Source organism: Orycteropus afer, unplaced genomic scaffold, assembly GCF_000298275.1.
Source record: "Orycteropus afer afer isolate SDZICR_OR568_19922 unplaced genomic scaffold, OryAfe1.0 scaffold00147, whole genome shotgun sequence".
In the NCBI taxonomy this organism is placed as follows: domain Eukaryota; kingdom Metazoa; phylum Chordata; class Mammalia; order Tubulidentata; family Orycteropodidae; genus Orycteropus; species Orycteropus afer.
This window is the reverse complement of record NW_006921734.1, coordinates 5,334,851-5,352,118: the sequence shown is the minus strand read 5'-3', so window position 1 is coordinate 5,352,118 and position 17,268 is coordinate 5,334,851. Positions and strand designations below refer to the sequence as shown.

Genomic DNA, 17,268 nt, shown 5'->3' with positions numbered 1-17,268 from the left:
AAAGTGAATTTGCTCTGTAAATCTTCACCCAAATCACAATAAATAAATAAAAAAAAGAAAAGAAAGAAAGCCAGACTACACTCTAAAAGATTTCCATCCACATTTGTCTTGTGATTTTCAGTCTTGAGATGCTGTCATTCACCCAGTATTCCCATGAGGTAAGAAGCACACGTGTTTCTATCCCATTATAAAGACGGGCAAATTAACTATTTTACAAGTAGTATATAAACATTAACCATTCCAGATCATATCTTTATTCTTTTACAATTACCTAATGCTTCCATCATCAATGTTTGTAATCTTTATACAATTTCATTAAGATAAATTTTTTGGGGGAAAGGATAGAGTGTAATAGTTTAAGGATATCATGTAATTTTAGGTCGGCCTAGAAAGTCATAATCAGGTGGTATTCTGGGGAATATGGAATAAATAGGAGAATAAATGAGGAAACCTGAAGCCCTAGTGGGTCTTTAATGGCAAATCCTTGGTTGCCTCCTGAGGTGCCAGGAGCTAGAACCAGAACCCACACCTGCTTTCTTCTTGCCACATGATATTTTGCCCTCTCTCTAAGTAGGACAAAGCTGGGAGAGAGTTGACTCTTAGTGTCGCTCACAGAGTAAGGAAGGGAAAAAAGCAGGTAGTCCCTTTCTAAGCCCCAGAAACTCTGTTCCCAGAAAAAGAAAAGAAGAAAAAAAATCATTGACTTTTTAGTTAATTATAATCATGAGTTAAAAACCACTGACTTTTGGCAGAAAGTAGAAACTCCTTAAAAATTACTGTTTTTCTGTCTCCTTTGTCTCAATTTGCAGTTTTAGCTGGGCTTGTTCAATGGAAGCTGCTTAAAATATGTGAAAATGAAAAGTATTATTATTTTATCTGAAGTCAATGTCAAATATTTCATTACTAGTTTTATATCTGACCTCTTATACTATAAAACCATTTCTGTGGAGTCAGATCCGACCCATAGCGACCCCTCCTTGGGTTTCTGAGGCAGTCTAGGGAGTGGCTGGTGGGTTTGAACAGCCAGCCTTCTGGTTAGCAGTCAAGTGCCTTAGGCACTAGGCTATCAGAGCTTTTTGAATGTAAAATTCTCTATTAAAATATAAAAAAGAATCCCCCAAAGTCAGTTATGAGCCTTTGGTTTTTCAGTTTTGTTGGAGATAGGAATGATTCTAGATGCTACAAATGCCTAAGAAACAGAGATAGGTCTAGACCCATTGTCCAATATGGCAGTGACTACCAGCCACTCCTCGGAAGGAAGGTTGGGCAATCCTACTTCCGTAGTGATACTGCCTCGGAAACCCAAGGAGGGGTCGCTATGAGTCAGGTATGACTCGACGGCACATAACAACAACAACAACAACAGCCGTGTGTAGCTATTTCCACTTAAATGAAAAATAAAATGAAATCAAATTCAAAATTCTATTCCTCATTTGGGCTACTCACACTTCAAGTGCTCAATAACCACATATAGCTAGTGGCTACCATCCTGGAACATTCTTATCACTGCAGAAAGTTTGCTTGAATAGTGCTGGTAGTTATTAAGCATCCTAGCAAAATCAAATACTTCCCAATCACTCCATCAGAGAGGAGGGACAGAGAAAATTAACTTTTATCTTTCACTTTCAACTGCTTCATGTTTTTGGCTGTTCACCAATTGAACATAGGCAGGTAGTCAAATGATGAAAAACAGTATATATTAATGTAAAAAGTAACCATATTTCTAGGGAATATTCTGTTCCTTCAGTATGCATTATCAAGGGAAGAAGAAATGGAATTAATGGTATACTCTGTCAACACAATACATGTTTTCTAAACACTTCTCTTTTTAAAATCATGACCAAAAGTGTTTGTTATAACCTGTTTATTCCAAGAGGCACAGAATGGTTGTTAGGAAAAAGGAAAACAACAAAATGAAACAAAAACAACCTAACATGGTGCCTAGAAACTTCTGAAGACAGGAAATCATAAAGACGGAAACAATTTTTTACACAGCAAAGAATGCTCAAACCCTTACAGCAGAAGTAGCATGGCCTGTGAAAACAGCAGTGATGTTAGTTTAATAGGGGATCTGTAATTTCCTGGATTTTATTCCTTAAATGTTAAGCATTGAAATAACTGTGAAAAATCACACAGGCCTGATTAGTGTGACAAGTTCTAGTTACACCCTTAAGGATGCTCATCTCTCATAGAAACTCATTTGACATCTCATCAGCTACAACCATGAGCTGGAGAAACTGGTTTCTCATTTCTCTGAGGTAAGAACACAGACACAGAACTAATAGAATAAAGGGCTAGGAATTTTCCCTAATGAGCTTGAGCTCATGAAACCCCCATTTCTGGAAATGGAAGAAGCAATCTGCTATTTTCCATAGGGCACTCAGGGTAGTGATAGCTGTGACACATTTCAAGGGTATTTTAGAAGTCTAGGGAAAATATGACAGGAGTATTTGTTCCAGGTATGCCGTTACTGACTGAGTGATTGATGCTGTTTCATTCCGTCATCCAGCACTTGGCAGAGGGATTTTGCATAGAACTCTACAGAGTCCTAGAAGTAAAAATACTATGACACATGTTTTAAAGAAATGCTTTAAAGAACTGTTTCAAAAGATGCCAACATTTTAGACAGAATAAAGAGATCAAGGGCTTTCCATTCTAGATATTAATTGTGAACAGAAATGTATAGGTAGCAGCCGTTGTGTACGGAGAAGAGAAAGGAACTATGAGAAGAAGAGTGACTGAGCCCTTCAGAGCCTCTTCAGAGTTAACTGCCAGAGAGGAAAAAGTCCTTCCGGGTATCTGGTTAACTCTGCTGTTTCCACAATAAGCAGTTAGAAAATCAAGCTGCAATAAAGTACTCTGCAAACAACAACAGAGGCCTGATTTAAATTATTCTTCCTCAGTTATTATTGTCACTTCCTCTATCTTCCCAGATCATTTTAACTGCAGCCTTAGTTTTGCATTCTACATTTATCCTTGAGATGTGTCTAAACATTACAAAATTCCAGTTTTTAGAAGCAAAGGACAACGTCCAAACTAGAGTTCTTGAGGTCATACAAAATAAAACACAATGAACACAGACAATGGCATTCTCTGGCTATGAGAACACTTTATTTTTTTTTCCTTTAAAAACTGTGGGTGGAGTAATGATTCTCATGACTAAAAAAAGTATGTTTTATGTTATTCTAAAATAATGTTTCCCTATCCTAAGGTAAACATGGTCAGGCCTATGACTTCCTCCATTTCCCAAGTTGAAAATACCAGTTAGGATGTAACTATTTTCATTTGGGCCAGAAGTTACCTTCTACCTAATTATTTTTTATTATTTTTAAGCTAAAGGAAATATGCACTTTTACAAAGTTAGGGATTTCCTTTAGGAAGAACTATCTATTCCTTCCATCAGCTGCCTATTAGTGTGTCATACTGTGGTGGCTGGCATGCTGCTACAATACTGGAATATATGCCATGACTCACCCTAACTCACTGCCGTCAAGTCGTTCCGTCCCATAGTGACCCCTCCTTGGGTTTCTGAAGCGGTATCACTATGGAAGTAGATTCCCCAACCTTCCTTCCGAGAAGTAGCTGGTGGGTTTGAACTGCTAGACTTTCTGGTCAGCAGTCAAATGCCTTAAACACTACACCACCAGAGCTCGCATTTCATATACCAGCAGTGAGCCACATTGGACAGGTTTTAGAGAAGCTTCTAGATTAGGAAAAAGGCCTGGTGATCTGCTTCTGAAAATCAGCCAATGAACACCCCGAGGATTACACTGACCCAATCCTGTTGTGCATGTGATCATCACGAATGGGAGCCAACTGGGCATAAACTAACAACAAACTTATCCTTCATTTTCTTGGATACTGATAGAAAGCAACTCAAATAAGAATTCTCATTTAGTTCCTATCTTAGTTTACATTTTAAAAATATTAACATACCATGTTTCACAACTTACAAAGAGCATTTCATATGCATTCTTTTACTTCATCCTCAGAACAACTCCATAAGGGGTTATTTGATATAATTTCTCATTCTAAGACTTTAAACTTCAGTAATATGTATTCCAAAAGCAGTACGTAACAGAGTTGCAGTCACTGTCAGGCCTTCTAACTCCCCTTCAGTCTACTCTTGATCTCTATTCAGTAGAGCACTAGATATTTAAAAGGAAAAGAGCATGTACTAGTGTACATAGTACGTAGTGGTTAAACATCTGGAAAAGGTCAGTTGTCGCAGGAGAAAGATGTGGCAGTCTACTACTGTAAAGATTTACAGCCTTGGAAACCCTATGGGGTAGTTCTACTCTGTTCTATAGGGTAGCCATGAGTGGAATCCACTTGATCACAATGAGTTTTTTGGGTTTTTTTTTTTAAAGTAGTACTAATAGTGATAACATGAGTTCTGGTGGTGTAGTGCCTAAGGCATTTGTCTGCTAACCAGAAGGGTGGTGGTTCAAACTCACCAGCACTCCTCAGAAGGAAGATTAGGCAATCTATTTCTGTAGTGATACTGCCTCGGAAACCCAAGAATGAGTCGCTATGAGTCAGATCTGACTCGACGGCAGTGAGTTTGGATTTTTTGGTTTTTGAATAGTGATAATAGCATATACTCCAGAACCAATTGGTAGGGGTTTAAGTTCTGGCTCTGTGAATTACTGGCCATGTTACTCTGGTCAAGTCACTAATCCTTTCAGCCTTATTGTCTCGTTTATGAAAAGAGAATAAAAATAACACCTCCCTTACAGGGAGTTGAGAAGTCACTAAGTGAGCTCATGTGTACTTACAATCATGTCTGGAACACAGTAAATACTCTAGTGTTTGTGGTGGCGTAGTGCCTAAGTATTTGACTGCTAACCATAAGTGGTGGGTCAAACCTACCAGGCACTTCTCGGAAGGAAGACTGGGCAATCTACTTCCATAGAGATACTTCCTTGAAAACCCAAGGAAGAGTCGTTATGATTCAGAACCCACTCCACAGCCTTGAGCTTATATTATTATTATTAAAGGTTAATATTCTCTGTACATTTTTGTTGGACTATCTTTATATTTACTATTGTTTATTTTTACATAATTCAAGAGCTGATTCCCCAGGTAGCACTCACTGCTATTTAGGGAAGATGAGAATTTCTAGAGGAAAAATATGTTCATATTCAGAGAATGAAAAAGTCTCTGGCAATTTATGTATTCTGACAATTTATATTTAGCTATCTTTACTGTGTTCATGTTTTTTATGCTTGAATTTAAATAAAGTTTGACTCTTCGCATTTTTTTTTAAAGCAACCTAGATTTTACTGTCATATCCTGTGAATGAATTACATCATATTTCTAGAAGCCTGCCAAATAAGCTCTGAAACTACTGTATTACATATTGATTATATATTCAAGCCAGGCTAACAGTGACCCACATGTTGTACTGTGAGAATAAGAGAGAGTAGTCCCATTTGCAGGGTGAACTGAAAACACTAGGCTTGGCAAGCAAGGTCAGGTAAAAATTTAGCTCCCAATCTTCCCACTGGTTGGGAGCCCTTGTGCGGTGAACAATCTGCCTTGGTCTTGTATCCTATATTCCATGACTGATGTAGCTAAAAAGGACTAAATGCACCATGGCTACAAAGACATTTCAGAATGGCATACCTCATGATATTTTTTCACAGTTTTTCCTGAATTGCAAATGCAGGACTTCCAGTTGACAGTTCCACAGCCACAATTTCCTCCACAGCGCTGCACAAGGAGGCAACGTGGAAAGAAGACCACATTCGTCAACTTCAGCTCCTCTCTTAAATTGACCGAGTAATTCCTGGGAGTGCAGCTGTACCTCTTGACATCATCATTGAGTCTGTCCAGGTCAACTGTAAGCAAACAAACACACAACTGTAGAGACATGTACTTTTGGGAATAGGATGGGAAGAGTCTGTGAAGATATCATGGATCTAGGGATTAAAATTGTTCCTGTGTTCTCATTTACTACCACAAACATCTAAATTGGAAAATCTAATTTCTCTTCTGATCCTATTTGCCCATCAAAAAAAGAAAAAAAATTATTGACTAAAATTTATAAAAGCTGTATCTCAGCTCAAATTGCCTTGAATCTTTCGTCAAATGTTAAAAAAAAAATGTTCTGAGGTAAGAAAAATAGTAATCAATCTAAAATCATTGCTTTTCTCTCTTTGTTTCTAAATACATTCTTGATTCTAAGTTATTTTATAATATAATTTGAATTATATTGGAGACATCTTAGGGATAATCAATCTATTTACCTGGAAATGAAATTTTACAAATAAATATGGGGAAGAAAAAAGTTCTAACTTAACTTTAACTCAAAGGTCAAGCAAAAGGTTAAAGAAAATGGCATTTTTAGTTGTTTTGAGTGCGGTGCATGTCTGTGCATTGGGTCCTAGATGGCAGTAGAGCATAGTGGTCAAGGGCTTGGGCTCTGCAGTAAAGCTATAGCTGCCCTTATGTCACGGATCTGCCTCTTTTTCATTGGAAAGTTACCTAAGTGCTCTGAACTCTGCCTTTTCACCTACAAATTGTAAATAATATAACTTTACCCATTTCATAGCAATACTTAAAAGATTGATTATAATGTGTCTGGCACTCAGTTGATGCTGGTTATTATAATTTATCTTGATTCTTTTTAATTATTACTCCATTTTTTCTCCTTCAAGAGAAATAATAAAAAACAAACAAATAAAGATCAAACATCACATTTCCAGAAATTTCTTTTTTTTTGGTCCATTACTCTCTCAATATATTTTCAAAGAGATGTGGTTACTGGGACTTCTATGAATTTAGAACATCACTTTAAATTTTCAAGTCTAAGTCATAAATACTTAAACCCATTCCCATTGCCTTCAGGCCAATTCTGACTCATAGCTGCTCCATAGCACAGAGTAGAACTTCCCCAAAGGGTTTTCAATGCTATAAATCTTTACAGAAGCATACCACCACATCTTTCTCCTTTCTCTTTCTCTGCCACATCTTTGCTGCTCTGTCATGTTCAGCTATAGAGACTGAAGCAGGAATAGAAAAGGGCAGCCCCTCTCCCAAGATTTGCACCACGTGGCCTGCCTTCCATTCAGAAGGCTCCACCAGTCCCACTTCCAAGCTGAACACCAGAAGCTTTCATTTCAGCTCAGCCTCATGCCTGGCTCCCTGCTCTACCAAGCTGCCTAATCAGTCTTCTTTGACTAGAAACTGAATGTCCTTTTGCTCCAATATATTGAAGTGCCTGGTGGATTTGAACCACTCACCTTCTGATTAGCAGCTGACTATCTCTAGTAGCATAGTGCCTAAGGCACTTGACTGCTAACCAGAAGGCTGGAGGTTCAAACCCACCAGCCACTCCTCGGAAGGAAGATGGGGCAATCCATTTCTGTAGTGATATTGCCTTGGAAATCCAAGGAGGGGTCTCTATGAGTCAGCTCTAACTCGACTCGATGGCACATAACAACAACAACAACATTTTAACCACAGTGGCACCAGACCTTCTCATAAACTGACTTGAATAAATTTTATATTATAGTTTTACATAAATTATATTTTAATCAGTTTTCTTAAAAATCCTTCTAATCATCCATCCATTTGGCATTCAAATCCCCTAACTGGTGAGCACATAAATGAATTTATTTTCACAAGAATGCAGTTAGGAGAAAATTTTATCTGCACAAGTTCCAATCACCATTTCTTAGTACACATCCCCTGTGCACCAGCTAAGCCACCACAGGGAGACTTTAGCCCATGTACGAATCTTAGTCTTCAACCAAAACTTCTTGAGGAGCAAAAAGGAGTGGTCTCTTGAGGTAGAGTTCAAAGATCAAGGACTCTGTCAGTAGAATACATCTGAGCAAAACTAAAAAAAAAAAAAAAAAGAGGGCACAAATATCAGCAAGGAGTCCATTGACCCCGGGAATTCACCTAATTTCATTAATGGCAAGAAAGGAAAAAACAAAAACTGATCATATGGCTGGATACCCTTGAATCAGGGATTAAAGGGCAGTTGGACTGATGCTCTGCCTGACTGTATATGTGGGTGAGGCCCTTTCAATGATGGTTTGATTCTCAAGGACAAGGATTTATTCCCAAGTGTTGTATGCTGAGCCTAGGACACTGTGAGAGCTGAATAAAGGCTAAATAATCATTGGGCATAATTTATTACTGTTTTTTCTCTATTCCTTTCTAAAGACATGTCATAAGTTTAGTTATAATCAATACAGATTTAAATTGAATGAACTCTGTCTTGGGAAAGGAATCATTTTATTGCTGTTAAAGCCCTGAAAATAACTGCAAGCAAAGCAGGAAGGATTACATAAATGGATTAAGAAATGCAGCAATCATCCATTACAAGTGTCACCTTGAGATAAATACTGATGCTGGCCTGTGCATTGCTGGGCAATGCAGAGGGCCAAATCTGCTGCCTATGATAATGAAGTATAGTTATATAAAACCAAGGAATAAAGAGGTGTTACTAGCACCACACTAGGTTGTGATGTGTAGGAAGGCAGAAAGGAAGTAACAATATTGAGAGGCACCTTACACATATTTCATTTAGTTGTTACCCACCCTTTTGAGGTGGGTACTATTTACTCCCCTCCTTGGGTTTCCGAGGCAGAATCCCTACTTCCATAGTGATACTGCCTCGGAAACCCAAGGAGGGGTCGCTATGAGTCGGGTTTGACTCGATGGCACATAACAACAACAACAACAACTATTTACTCAAGGTGAGTAGTAAGTGGTTACATTGGAATTGATGCCCTTATCTCCTTTTGCTCCATAGCCTTTGCCATATCAAAAAAGAACAAGGGGATGATGGGTAACTCAGTAGCTGAAGGAAGAGGCCCAACTTCTCTGATGGTGTTACACTGGGGAAGGAGTGGTGGAATGCCACATTCTTATATCCATGATATATTGGAGCAAATGACTCATACCTACTCTTTGGAGTTTAGCTAAATCCCCAAACACAGTAAAAAAGATAAGGTATATATATCTCATTTCCCTTAAAATGGAACTCTTTATATTATATAACTGTTTTAATGAGTGGCACTGGCAACTTCCGTTTCTTACCAGCCATGAGAAGATTTACATTGCTGTCAGTTTTATGCATCAATTCACTGATGTGACTAAAAACTGTGGCCCAGTGTGACTGCTATAGAATCCAGCTGCCGTACTTATCAGGGGATTGAAACCACTGAGCCACTCAATTTAGAACTAGAACTAAAAGGTTCTTCTGACTGGATGCAAATAACTTCAAAGCATGATTGCAGGCTCTCTGCAGGGGATATTGAGTTTCCAGTCAAAGAAGACTGATTAGGCAGCTTGGTAGAGCAGGGAGCCAGGCATGAGGCTGAGCTGCAATGAAAGCTTCTGGTGTTCAGCTTGGAAGTGGGGCTGGTGGAGCCTTCTGAATGGAAGGCAGGCCATGTGGTGCAAATCTCGGGAGAGGGGCTGCCCTTTTCTATTCCTGCTTCAGTATCTATAGCTGAACATGACAGAGCAGCAAAGATGCTCCCACGTTATTCCAAAACCCATTAATCTCATCTAATGACTTGTTTCACCCAGGTATACATAATGTTATAATCCATCATTTGTTGTCCTTCTGAATTTGAATCTTGATTTTTCTTGGATCTTCAACATCTTAAGTTTTGTGGGCTGCATGCTGATAGCCTGCTAGAAAAGCCGAGAAGGATCCATTGTCCAAAACAGCTTCCTCCAGACATTAATCCAAAATCAGGCACTGTGCAGTGCATTGGGGCTCCTTCCTTCCGCAGTCTCAGCCTTAAGGCCCAGCCCAGTCCCAGAGGTCCCTCATGATGTGATAAAAATTCTGAGATCTGAGCATTGGGATGGGTATATGTAAAGCCATGGTATATTGGTGAAAGTAGAATCCAAACATGTTGCTGTCTAGTAGATTCTGAGTCATGATACCCCATGTGCTACAGGAGTGGAACTTTTCCATAGGGTTGTCTTGGTTGTAATATTAATGGAAGCAGATTACCTTTCTTCCTCATTACCAATAGATGGGTTTGAACTACTAAACTTTAGTTTAATGGAAGGAGAACTACTAAACTTTAGTTTAATGGAAGGAGATGGCCTTTCTTCCTTCCCCATTACTAATGGATGAGTTTGAACTACTAAACTTCAGGTTAACAGTCATAGGGCAGCTGGATTCTATAGCTAACTATTTGTGCCACACAAGGACTTTGTTCAATTTCTGAGGATTAGAGCCTAGATCTGATTAGGAGAGTCATCCTGTTCTTTTTGATCCTGGAAAACTGTATTACTAAGTGCCAGCTAGTGTGGAAAGTTCTTCACATATATGATTTCATTAAATCTTCATGTTGTTGTTGTTGTTTGCCATCGAGTCGGACCTGACTCATAGCAACCCCTCCTTGGGTTTCCGAAGCAGTATCACTACTAAAGTAGATTGCCCGACCTTCCTTCCGAGGAGTGGCTGGTGGGTTTGAACTGCCAGCCTTCTGGTTAGCAGTCAAGCACCTTAGGCACTATGCTACCAGAGCTCTTAAATCTTCATAAATACTATGATTGAATACTACTATTACATTTCTTTTTATAGGTAAGGAAACTGAGCTTTTGAGACATTAACAAAAAACTTATCCATAGACACACACTCAATAAGTGGCAGAGGCAACTTTTGAGCCCAGGCTTTTCCATGTCTCTTGTCCTTATGAGCCTCAGTCTGAAGACAGATGCAATGAACAGTTTCTCAGCCATGTTCATGTCTTTCCACTGGAGGACCACTTGCTGTCCAAATGGCCTGACTACCTTGGTGCTTTGATAGGTCCAGAGTTGTCATTTTCAAGATGTTGTCAATTACATTTACCTGAATGCATGTACTTGTGCATACACATTCACCTATCAGGTTCTACTGGAAAAGCATGTCATGGTGCCCCTAATAAACCAGGCAACTGCACAGAACCTACTTTTTTATTTGATATTGTATAATATATTGAGTTTAATCCTTTTCACCTGGACTGAGGAGACTTTTGCCAATGTCAGCTCTTCATGTTGCCTTCACTTCTCCTTGAACCTCTGTCTTATCCTCACCTACCTGCAGTCTATGACATAAAAACCAATCAGAGGCTGATGGGGAGAGCCGGTAGGGTTGATAAAAATGATTGTCCTTAGGAGGAACAAATGCCCAGTATCCTAGTGATTCTTTCTCTATGACAGATAAATCCAATGTTATATTTCTCATACTTGGCAAGCAAGGCATGGGTAGTGAACAGCTTAAGAAAAGATTTGTGAAGTCTTTTCTAAATTGATAATTTAGAAATTTTGTGACCATAAAAATTCATTGTGAAACAAATAATCCTCTCAGGCTGAACATTTGTTCTTCCCACACATGTTTAATTCACTGCTTGTTTTGTTCAACAGGTGGATGGTTTCCTTGGGTCAGTCTCTGTCAAGTTAATGACCAGCTTTCACTGTGCTGTTCTTTCAACAATCATTATTCTGTCATGCGTGTCACAGACTTTTTCTCTTGATCTACCTGTGACTGCCAGAGTATCCAATTAAACTTTTGCACATTATTAGTGATAGACGGTCATCACTGTATAACAACCCAGTCTAGCCTTTATAATGTTGAAATTCTTTATGAACTGTTTAGCAGGCAAGAGCAGCAGCCTGCATATAAGGACATATTTAGCACATGGTGATGGCTTTAGAAGAATGAGAGCTTGTAGTCAGGCTGTGTTCTTTTTTAACACCATGCTTTTTCCATTTTATTTTACCTTCTCTACAATCTGTCTGCTATACCTTTTTAATCTTTTATGACCTAAGTCAAAAGGCACATTCACCCTACATCTTCTGTCACGTCTTTATTATGTACTCAACACACTTTCTCTGCTTTTTATTATAGGACTTACTTTGTAGAATGTCCTTTATCAGTTGCTTTATTTAGGACCAAACGCAGGTCATTAAGTCAACCTCCTCTAAAATCATTTAGTTTTTAAGTGTTAGAAGCAGGAGACTCCTGAAAGAAGCACATCATCTTCATAGTCTAAGCATATGTGCTAGTTCAGGATATTTAAAATAACTAATTGAATCCAATTAAAACAGCTGCTGTCATTATGGCACCCTAGACAAGCATTAAGAAGCCCTGGTGGCACAGTGGTTAAGTGCTCTGCTGCTAACAGAAATGTCAGCTGTTCCAACCCAGTAGCCACTCTATGGGAGATTTCTATTTGGAAATCCTATGGAGCAGTTCTACTCTCTCCTTGCAGCTCACTACAAGTAGGAATCAATTCTAGAGCAGTGAGTTTATGGACCCAAGCATTTCTGATTTTTAAAAGCTCATCTTTTGTGACTGAATGGATATCCATAAGCTTAAAGTCAAGATTAGAAAAGGTTGGCCTATGCTTATTGCTTTAACAATAAATCCCAATCTTCCTTGCAAAGAACGGGTACTAAGTAACTACTAACTGAATGCATCAAATAAAGTACTGGGTTTTTAATTGATTTTTTTTCTTTTTATATGCGAGGGAGAGAGACTCCAACTATCTTTTAGAGAATGAGTAGGATGTCATATCATATGTTACAGTGTTTGTCTCTTAGCTCAAGACAGACTTGCTGTGTGGTATAGTGAGAAGGTGTTAGACTAGAATTGGGAAACCAAAGTTCTAGGACCAGCTCCACCAGGAATTAGCCATGATGCATGAAGATTATTTGTGTCAAGACCCATGGAAATTAGAACCAGTTCTATACATGGTGTAGGATGGCATCAAGAAGGCTGGTTCTCAGATACGTATCTCAAGATGCTAAGGAAAACATCTTTGCCAAATAGGAAATAGTAACAACAATCTGTTATGCAAAGTGCTAAAATTTGACTTTGATTTTGAAACACTAAATTTACCATGCTTTGGGAGTGGGAAATGAGGGAGATATATGATTGATTGTAGTATTTTTTACTCAAAGCAACCAGTACCTCTCAGGTTTTTCAAGGTTCATAAATTCCCCAGGAGGAGTCTGTTCATCCTTATGGACATTACAACCTCACTGTGATTTTCAGATTTCTTCTTCTATAAATCAGCACATAATTGTGAGAACTGTTTTCACATTTCAACCCCAATTTGAAGGTATAAATACATCTGGAAAGCAAAATTATTTTATAATTTTAACAGGGAAATATTGGGGTATCTTTAATTTAAAATCATGAAATACGCTGCATATCATGACTCTATTTGTTGTTTTAATTTCAAAAGAATGGAGACATTTCATTTACTATTTGTATTTGCAAAAAGACCAAGTGATTAGCTGGTTTTTCTGAGGGCAGAGCAGAGAGAAATTAACTAAAATCACAGTAAAAAGTTCTTGATCAGACAATTTCTTATCTTCATGGTTTAAAATGTCATTAATCTGTGAGTGAATGGAAATTTATCTAGCACCTACTACATGCTTGGCACTGTATGAGATGCTTCTGCAAACCCAAATCTCATTAATTCCCATAACAAGCCCTCAGATTAGAGATTACAATTCCCATTTAGTAGATGTAGAAACTGCGACACAGAAGAGTTAAGTGACTTGCTTAAAGTTATAAAGTATATAGTAATCACACTCAATAGATATGTGCTAGAAACATGAATGGATGAATGAGTGAATGTGTGCAAAGCCCTGAATGAGGCGTGAAGGCAAATCATAAGGCAATTCTCTGTCATGACTCTGTCATGATGTGTCTGAAGCACATCTATACAATGAATAATAAAAGAGTAAGTTGGGATATGTTTAAACATCAAGGAGGCCTTTAAACATTTGTCTCTCTCATCAAACTCACATTCGTCAAGCCAATTTGACTCTGAGTGACCCCTCCTTGGGTTTCTGAGGCGGTATCTCTATGGAAGTAGATTGCCCAATCTTCCTCTGAGGAGGAGTGGCTGGTGGGTTTGAACTGCCAAGCTTCTAGTTAGCAGTCAAATGCCTTAGGGACTACCCCACCAGTGCTCCTAGTTGACCACCAATCTCTGAACTTTAAACATCTTTGTGTCCCACACAGCATGTCCTGGTTGACAAACTCAAGTTCATGTCATGGCACTTTATTTTCCAGCTGCAAAGGAACATTTCTGATTTCTGTTTTTTTTACTATGTAAAATAGGAATATCTACTTTCCTGCCAAGAAATTCATTAAGAGTGAATGAGTTGAGTATTTAAAGCATGGACCAGTTCCTGGCTCTCAATAGGCATGTCCCGTATTATTGTTGAAATGAGTCAAACAGTTAAATGAGGCAAGTACAGAATCACCTAAAACCAGATGTGATAATTGGAGCTGTGTGTCAACTTGGCTGGACCACAATTACATGTGTTTTAAGCAATTGTGATGTGGGTTGTTCCAATGATGGGGTCAGATGTATATATTTTGAGTAGTCAATCCATTGAAAGGGAGTTTCCCTAGGGGTGTGGCCTGCTTCCAGTATATTTATGGACATACTGTGAAAAGAGACACTCTTCTGTGGATTGGGATTCTTTTTGTGCTGCCTACAACTGTACATGACCAAACAATCCACCATTCGGCCTGGAGATCTTGGATTCACTGAAGTCTTGTCATTCACTGGAGTCAACAGCCAGTACTGCCTGCTAACCTTGAGTTCTTCAGTCCCTGCAGCTGTGTGAGTCAGAAAAAACCTCCAGCTTAACGTACGATCCAAGAACTTGGGACTTCTGAGCTTCTATAAGTGTGTGAGCCATTTTCCTAAGATAAATTTCTCTTTCTCTCTCTGTATATATAAGCTTTACTGGTTTTGCTTCTCTAGAGAACCCAGTTTAACACACTAGAAGACACAGAGATTCTTCATTTTGGCATCTCCAAGGAAAGGAAGGTCATGCCCATTTCAATCTAAATGTCAGAAGACAATGATTCTGTGTATTCAATTTAACTTTATGGGACTTAGCACAGTCATTTATAAGTAAAGATTCTTGGTTAGCTGGATTCTCCTAGCAGTTTCCACTGCGCTCCAGGAAGGGTGTGTTGTCTCATTAAATCCCCTGGGTACTGAGCAAAGGATAGTTTAATGGTTCCCAGTGCTTCACAGAAAACAAATGGGCATGGAAAACACATAGCATGCACATTCATCTTCAATAAGAGTAACTTCTGTGGAAAATGTACATTTGTACACTCAGACACTAAAATTTACCTATGGCTTTCCACGACCCAATGGATTTTCCTTATTGATTTGCATTTGAATTATGCACCTAGATAGGAGGAATAATTTTGATTATGGGAGTAGGGTCAAGATATCCACAAAAATGGACAACTGCACCTAGGAGAAAAACAGAGAAAGCAATGGCACTAAGAGGAAAAGATCTGAAAGTGTTCTTGTCCCTGTGTTGAGAATTTCTTTAAACATTTTCTGTGTGTGCCCTCATCAATATATGCAACACAATAAACAACAATATGGCTTTTATTAATGTTTGTTGGCAAACTGAGTGGGGAATCTAGAAACTTACAAATCATCTGAGTCATAAAAGCTGGTAAAGTTTTTAAAAAAAAAAGCTTAGCAAAGAAAACATCCAAGAAGCAAAATGGTTCCAGAAAGTTTCTGGGTAAATAATATTATAAAGAAGTTTAGTACTTGGTGATTATTTTGTAAACTTTTAATGAGTGTACTGATTATAGAGATACTTGAATATAACAATATTTGGATACTATGTATGAGGCTCTCCAGATTACTGATAGTTATCTCAAAGAGCCTCACAGAGAAGACATCACAAGAGTTCACAGAAATACCTTGCAGAGATTTGTAAACAAAGTAAACATAGCAGTAAAAATACGAGGCCCACTACATGCTGAGTGGTGCAAATGGCACTTGGCTACTCACAGAAAAAGGAGCTCTGGTGATGTTGTGGTTAAGGGATCAGGCTGCTAACCAAAAGCTCAGGAGTTCAAACCCACCAGCTACTCCATGGGATAAATATGGGGCAGTCTGCTTCCATAAAGATTTACAGCCTTGGAAACACTATGGAGGTCACTCTGAGTTACAATCAACTCGATTGCAACAGGTTTGGATTTTTTTGGTTACTCACATAAAGAAGTAACCAGTATGGGTGGATAGATGGGTAGACAGGCTGAACTAGTAGGTATGTCTATGAAGCGGGGAGTATACCAAAGAACATGTATAGGGTTGGCAGACAATGGTCTTATAAGTTTATGTGTATGACCTGAATTCCCAGGTGTATAGTAGAGCTGACAAGGGGCAAGGTTGTAGTCACTGCTTGGTCACAACCAGCAATCCAGAGAGACTGAGTATTTGAACCCGTGGGCTCGGAACCATAGTCACAGGGGACATCAAGCTCACCTGGCATAACATACTACACAAAACATTGTTCTACCTCCTACTTTGGCGAGTAGCGACTGAGATCTTAAAAGCTTGTAAGCTGCCATCTAGATGCAACGATGGGTCTCTCCTCATCCAGACCAAAGAATGAATACAACCAAAAATTCATGGAAACAATTAGTCCTAATGACTGGTACACCATCCGATCTGCAGCCTATACGACTATGACACCAGATGAACTAGGTGGTGCCCAGCTATCACTGTTAACCACTTGGAAGGGGATCTATGTAGGAGATCCTGGATAGAGAGGGAGAACAATGTGGAACAAAACTCAAAATCATTTGGAGGAAAAAAAAAAGTGGGGGGGACCAGGTTTGCTGGTCTGATAAAGCCTGGTGGAACCCCTGAGACTATGGCCCCTAGCTGCCCTTCAGGTCTGGAATTGAACCCACTTTTGCTTCTAGCCAAGTAAAAGACAGGCATATGAGTTGAACATTTACCTGAGATAGATACACTCCTTGGAGAGAACAATCAGGGAGAAAGAAGGGCTGTTTATGCACAGGGAGACAGCTCAGGGGGCAGGAGTGCATGGAAGGATGGACACAGGGAAGAGGTAACTATGGGGAGGAAGTGGGAGGGGGAACTGTTGCATTGGAATAAATTTTAGTCAATGTCATGAGGCCAAGTGTATGTGAACTGCTGTATGGAAAGTGAATTTGCTCTGTAAACCTTCACCCAAATCACACACACACACACACACACACACACACACACTGTGAACCTTTCAGTTGGCAGCTGAGCACTTTAACCACTATGCCAGGGCTCCTTATATAATAACATGGGATATAAAAATAATTTCCGTTATAATTTATTTATAAAAAAAGTTAAAAATCCTTTCCAAAGTTATATAGAAATGAGCTTAAACATTTCAGAACTTTCAACTAAAAGTACCTGAACTTTAACACACACAGAATCATCAAAAAAAAAAAAA

At 38.8% G+C, this 17,268-nt stretch overlaps 1 protein-coding gene across 1 annotated transcript in view; it reads right to left on the bottom strand.

The window, feature by feature from the left end:
* The window catches only part of PDGFD (platelet derived growth factor D), a 357,317-nt gene that overhangs the window by 12,983 nt on the left and 327,066 nt on the right, over positions 1-17,268 (bottom strand). Inside the window, exon 6 of the mRNA XM_007946000.2 lies at positions 5,629-5,843. Within this exon, the coding sequence (XP_007944191.1) occupies positions 5,629-5,843 (215 nt within the window). The remainder of the gene's footprint in view (positions 1-5,628; positions 5,844-17,268) is intronic.